At 31.6% G+C, this 6902-nt stretch overlaps 2 protein-coding genes across 2 annotated transcripts in view; both read right to left on the bottom strand.

The window, feature by feature from the left end:
- Positions 1 to 6902, bottom strand: part of LOC113397049 (translation initiation factor IF-2, mitochondrial) — a 57989-nt gene that overhangs the window by 37299 nt on the left and 13788 nt on the right. The gene's annotated exons all lie outside the window — the stretch shown is intronic.
- LOC113397085 (uncharacterized) lies at positions 80 to 5833 on the bottom strand. Its single transcript, XM_026635240.2, has 9 exons — positions 5274 to 5833; positions 4758 to 4937; positions 4350 to 4543; positions 3295 to 3428; positions 2376 to 2503; positions 1703 to 1943; positions 1266 to 1401; positions 907 to 991; positions 80 to 332 (listed from the first exon to the last, which is right to left on the bottom strand). The coding sequence occupies exons 1-9, from the start codon at positions 5829 to 5831 to the stop codon at positions 183 to 185; spliced, it is 1806 nt and encodes a 601-aa protein (XP_026491025.2). The 5' UTR covers positions 5832 to 5833; the 3' UTR covers positions 80 to 182.

The raw sequence follows: 6902 nt of genomic DNA, 5'->3' as shown, positions 1-6902 counted from the left end.
GATTTGTACTATTGAATAATATCTAATTTTATGAAATTAAGGGAAACAAAATCATCAAGTTTTTTTTAGTGTAGTGGAATTATAAAAAAATAACTAATCAATTTTGCATGCAATAAAAAATTAATAATCTATATCATATTCTATAGTATAAACGTAATAACAAGGTTTTTTTTCATTTATAACTAAATGTTATAGTTTTCTAAAGATCTAATGAGGTCTTGTTGCTTCATATGTGCGTTGTAAACGAACTGCTCTTCAGTATCATCAGACTCTTCTGGTTTACGGCGCTTAACCTGTTTCGCTTTCCACGCATCTACTTTTTGTTGGAATTTCTGAAAGAAATGCAACTCAATTTTATTCAAAAATATTTTTGAACCCAAGTGTTTTTTCAATACAAAAATTATATATGAATATTTAAGGGACAAATAACATGCACACAGTTGCTCTCGAAACGGTACGACGCCGTGCCACGTGAACACATTTACACGCTCGGCGGCTGTGGCAGTGTTGCCAATCTGGGGGTTTTCCATACCACATAGATGACATTACAAATAATTAAATTTTACGACATCAGAACACTAGATAATATGATCTCCATACTATCAATGTCGATTGAGTATCGAAAAATAGTAAAAGAAAACGTATTAATTGTTGATGTCAGAAAATTGTCGCACCTGCGATGTTGCGCCTGAATTCACATAAAAGAGCCTGTACAAGTCAAAACATGACTGAAACCGATTGCGGGCTCCACACGTTTTCATGTGGAAGCTCATCATAGCTTTAAAATGTTCTTAGTATTAAAACTCTAGCATAAATATTTCGCCGTCCATAATATGTTCACATAAGATTATTTACGTAAACCTATTATTAAATTATAGTTAATTCTATTAATGTTAAATTATTCACCTGTAAGCGATCTTTATATATCTTATCACGATACATCATAGCTTCTTGTTTCATCTTCGCCAATTCGTTTTCTGTTTTCTTGAATCTATTTATAAAATAATTATTTATTATTGACATTTAGAAACGGCACCGAAAAGTAAAATGGGCCTACTCACTTAGTGGGCGGAAAATATATGAAGAATGACGTCATAAATTATAATGGTTACTTTTAAGGCGAGATTTTTTTTTATTCGGTATTAAATCAGTCAATATTTATGCTTGGTACATTTTTTGGAACCACATGAAATTCTTAGAATTGAAACAACATTTTTCGTCTATAGTGATTACTAAATTATTTTAAGGTGGAAACTTTGACGTACTTTAGCGACAGCAGCTTATGGGCAATGTGGTGTATTGGATTCTTTGGACGAGTCTCGCCTACGTCGTTCAACACTTCGGGTAGAACATGACCAAAAGTTTCCCATAAATATGTTACTATTTTGGGGTCCAGTTTACCTTAAACATATTGATATAATTATTATTAAACGGATACTTTATTGGCGACGCTTATAATAGCATCAGTTGCAGCGCATTTAATGTAATGTTTGAATGAATCGTTTCTCAAGCAAAAAAGATTAATTTCTGTTCTGACTATCAAGTTATGCGCTTTTATTTATTTATATATTTTGAAAAAAAAGCCAACTCTCTGTCCACGTGATAGTAATCCTTAGTACGATTTAGTTCTAATGGTTCTTTAATATATGTAAGTTAAAAAATCTAGGGTTTGTCCATTCTTGATAAAAATTCTAGTCCCTACCTTTTATATCAACAGATTCTACGTCAGGTAATATAACTGCGTCAAGTGGATTTTGTATTTTCATGTGACATTCGTCTTTAACTTCTTCCGAATGCCCACAATCCTGGGAAGCCTTAGAGAATAGATCTTTCTGGATCCTATAAGTGCTTGAACATGGAGCTAATTGATAAAGTTTTTCTCCATTTTCATTTAAAATAAAACGACCCATTTTGTCATAATAATATTTTTCATTCTCATTTTTCTGAAAAATAAAAGCAAAAGTTAAGCAGACAGCAAACATTCAGATATTGTTCTACTGGTAGACAAGGTATCGGTTTCCTTTGGAAAGATTCGGAAATTAATATAATAAATTTTAGATATAAGTCTCATATACATATAACCTATATGACTAGCGAGTGAGATTAGCGACCCGTCCAGGCTTCGTACAGGTCCAATTTATTAATAAAGAAAATTATATGATATAAATACAATTTAATATACCCTACAGCACTCAAGAATAATGTAGCTTTTTAGTTGTAAGTGGCATGTTATTTCCGGAGATCATCCCTTACATACAAACAAACAATTTTTTTATACAAACTAAGCCTTTCTATGTAAATGGACACGCACTAGACTCCTATTATTTATAAGAATAAAATAAATAAAATACAAAACATTATAATTTTTTTCATACGTCAACAAAGTCCCCAACACAATTGACATGGTAACTCTTAAGGCCATAGTCGAATATATAGCATTGATGACCATATTCGTCTACGTAATACGTGCCAATATTATCTGAATTGAAAATTCGATCTCGACCTAAAACAAGACATTTATGAACAGTCAACCGATAATAATTTGAAGATACAAGCTAAACTGATAACATTTTTTTTAATACTTTTCTTATTTTTAACATTAAGGGTAAAAATATTGAACAAAAATAATATGATAATAATATTGAATTGAAGTATTTCTGTGAGAGTTTCCCTACAAATAGATAACTAAAAGAAGAAACAATAAAACGTCGTAAGGTTATGCGAGATTTTTACCTCAAACCTGAAGCATCAGTTGCATGGTTGTTACTCTGTTATGGAAACCAGGGAAGTCAATGCCAAACATTGAAAATGAAAACAATACTGATTTACTGTAAAACTCACTAGACTTTTAGATTCGACTAGGCGATACGAAACAACACAATTAACTTTATTACTGCAGTTTCTATTTATAATAAAAAATCGTTATTTAAATAAATTTAGTTTAACTATTAATGGATTAATTTTTACTTTGCCGTATTTAAAATCTTTTTCATATTTATGTTTTTAAATATATTTTATCGCTTAATATTTATGATTTTTAAACAATTGCTCTATAAAGATCTTTTTCAATATGAGAATCGAATTCAGACTTGTCTGGTATACTTTTTTTCCCGGAAAACAAAGAATTCTTTATTTATCCCTAAACTCAATATTTGTAAAAGCTGTGTGAAACACCTCGAAAAGTCAGGGAATTTGTGAGTCGTTAATGCGTAACAACCATGAGTTGACTTATTGGCTTGGCTGCCTTGCAAAATTAGGTTTAAAAAACAAACAAAGTATTAGGTATACCGCTACCTCTGACAGTAAAAAAAGTTACTAAGGCCTTTGCCGCGTTTAATTTTGACTCTCTTATTTTTTCCAACTTTTGCTTCAATTTCTTTTCCATCCTTGCCCTACATTTAAATTTTTCAGTTGGTATTTCAGTATCCCTAAAACATGTTTAGAATGTGTAGGAAATGTTAACAAGGACTGAGCTAAAATTTATTTACTAGATTGACATCAACAATATACGCTTTTTTTATTTACGTTATTCATTTCCTTTCGTAATCAATTCAACAGTGAGCAACGTGGTTTAGATGGGTCTGCTCCATGATGATGTAAGTTAATATCTAACCGAAACATATCGAGCATTCCTCGAGTATAATATTTTAAACACATTAAGTTATTCTTAGGACAGCCCCTCATCGGAACCATTCGCTTGTATTTTAACCATTTAGATTCGAGCATGACATAATCGATTGAGAAGAACAGAGCATTACAGTGAGCAACCCGTAATGATACAATGTGTAAATTACATTAGTGTGAAAGACGAGCCAAGTATTAATACAGCGCGTAACTTATTTCAAAATTCGCCGATTTTTGCCTTTTTTACGTAAATAACATACCTAATCGAATCAATATTAGAACTCTATATGACTACTTTGTCCGATATTGTAAAAAAATAACTGAAAGTGAATGCTCAAAATCAAATCTTAGATTGATACATTATACGCGAAAGCTCGTCAGTTAGTGAGGCATTACTGTAACGTAATGTTCAAAATCGAACCATTGTCGATAGTTATATTGCAGAAGGATGCTTCTGGTGAAGGTTAACCGCTCTTAGAAATAATAAACGTTGAAAAGAAAAACAAAGATGTTACGAAAGTAAAATTAAATAGTGTGCACTGATTATATAAAATATTAATAATATTATTGGAATTAATATTTCAAATTTCAAAAATGCTTAAAGAATACGTATCCGTAGCCATCAAAGATGGGAGTTTCAATACTTTCAAAGGTTAATGATGAAATCTACACTGGTATAAATGGTTATGTTGTACGCATATGGCTGCGTAACACGATATTCCTACTTTATAGAATAAAATAACTGCTCTTGTTCTAGAACTTTTTCTTCTTCAGCTTGTATTTTTTTCAGCGTTTTCTCAATTTGTTGAAATTCGTGCATTCTCGATTCCCAATAATTAAATTCCTCTTGCAGACGTTGTATCGGTATGAGTTTGGAATCTTCAATTTTGTCCTTTATTATTGCCATACTGCGTTGAACCTACAAAGTTTTTATAACCATTATATTTGTATTTTGTAATACATAGAAACATTGAAAATATTTTTAGGCTCCTAATTTTCTTAAAATCATACTGATAAAATATATTTTTAATGTATTGTATAAAAGGAGAACACATACATATTTTGTTTTGTTTTTTTATAGCAAGTGAGTTTTAATCAAATTGGTGGTAATACTGTTTTGTAAGTGAACTAACTTCAGCAAGTTCTACTGATGACCTTACGTCCTGTCGAGACAGCATTAGATGTTCCTTATTCTTCTCGTAAAGCCGGATTAACAAATGGGAAATATTTACTTCAGATATTTCTCGCATAGCACGCACGTTGTTCCGAAGGTGATTCGAAATCTCCTGTAGACTTACGCTTATACGATCAATCTAGGAAAAAGAATAACATGTTAATGTTCGACTGATAAGTAATTATTAAGATATTTTCTTCTGAACGAGAATGTTTGGAATTTATTCTATCATGTTTCTCTACTGCAATTGATGATTGCACTAATTGGTCCATCAGACCCTTATAGGTTTCCCGTCGATGTCTTTATTTACCACTGTGCAAGAATTGTTTGAAACAAATTATATCTAAGTATATTAATACTAAGTGGCACTCGCCATGATTTTCGAGTAAGTTGCGAAAGTTCTAATACCAAATATTGCGTTTCCTTGACGCTACTTATTTTATTATATAAAAATATAAGTAATTTATCAACTAACAACTAAACTGAGTCCAAAAGCTATAAAATCGTTCGTAAAAACAATTATATCATTTTTTTTCTTTAATGAAATCGGAAAATGTTCCTTTGCGAATTCTTCTATTTTATTTTGCTTGTCAAGCCCATTGAGCTCTTCTTTAAATATAAAAAGTCGTTTCATGAAATCGTCAAATTTATTTCGTAGATCATGGTATGTTTCTTTCTCGAGAGAAGTTTCAATTGGCAGATATTGTTCCTCGAAATCAGCTTGTTCTTCTTGATGAATTGATATTGTTTTCTCCACCATTTGCATTAATTCTTCCTTACTTATGACGTGGCTACATCTGTCTGCCTCTTTTATGGCATTATCCATCTCTTCAATCCAGAGGTCTGTAAAGCTATTAAGGATTGTTTTTAATTCACCATAGTAAGCACGATATGATCCATCTTCAAATTTTATTTGTTCAAGAAGCCGCATATAATGTTTTAAAATTGGTGTTATATCATCATTTAGTATAATATAAGGTTCATTTAACAATAATTCTCTTAACTTCCTTAAGTATTCTTTGTAAATGTACATTATAAAAATATTAAAAGGTAGGTAATAGCGATTAAAAACTTCCTTTGAAAGAAATATGGCTTTAACGAAAATCTTTATCAAAATTATATGTTGTTTTATTTTATTTGTCAACTGTAGGAAGTTTATGTACTCTTTGCTGTCACCTCTAAAGGTACGTTTAGACTACGAAAGAAATTCCGACATTAATATCTGTACTGTTTACACTTGTACGGATTTTTTGCGTCTGAGTATTGTCTATTTGTAAGTATACCTAAATAGTGTCCGAGCTGTTCACACGCAAACTAGCTAGTGATGCTCGGTCAGTATGGATAAACGTCGTGCGTCGCTTTTACTACTATTGCGATAAATAATCGCAAAATAAGTATTTGGGTACACCAGTGCATTCAAAAAAGGCAAGAATTAGGAGCTTACCATAGATTGCTGATGGAGAGAATGAAATATGAATATTTTGAATATTTATTAGAAAAAATTACTCCTATAATATTAAAAAAATATACGAGAATAAGATTGTCCTTCAGCTGAACAATTGTCACTAACATTGAGACTTTTAAGGTACGATTAGACTACGACATTGACAAGTCATTTCAATGCAAAGCTCTGGTAGCTCTACAACAAAAATGATAAGACTCTTTGGTGTCTCCTTGTTCCTCGTTAAACTCACGCAGCTCTAATTTTGTGTACCCAAACGCGGTCCGTTGTATTGAAAATTTCTACTACACTAGACACTTGAAAGCAAGGTGTTCACACGCCTGCTAATGCGACATTAATTATTATGACACAATAAATTTTGCAATCAGAGACATTCGTGTTCATACAGAGACATACGCGAAATGTATACCGTGACCGTACCGTGTATAGTATCGTAGTCTAAACGTACCTTTATGGAATAAAATTAAAGAGTATGTATTATTTATATCGAAGAGTTATAAAACTTCCTGTGCATAAAATCGGAGCCACATCGGTGCCAAAACGCAAGTTAGTGTAAACAAAAAAGGCTGACCGGCCCCGTATGCTACATCATATTCCACAATAACAACACATCCCTATTATATAGGGAGAATTTCATGTTCA

The sequence above is a fragment of the Vanessa tameamea genome, chromosome 19 (genome assembly GCF_037043105.1).
Source record: "Vanessa tameamea isolate UH-Manoa-2023 chromosome 19, ilVanTame1 primary haplotype, whole genome shotgun sequence".
Lineage (NCBI taxonomy): Eukaryota > Metazoa > Arthropoda > Insecta > Lepidoptera > Nymphalidae > Vanessa > Vanessa tameamea.
Note: the sequence above shows the minus strand (reverse complement) of the source record. Positions and strands in the feature narration are given on the sequence as shown.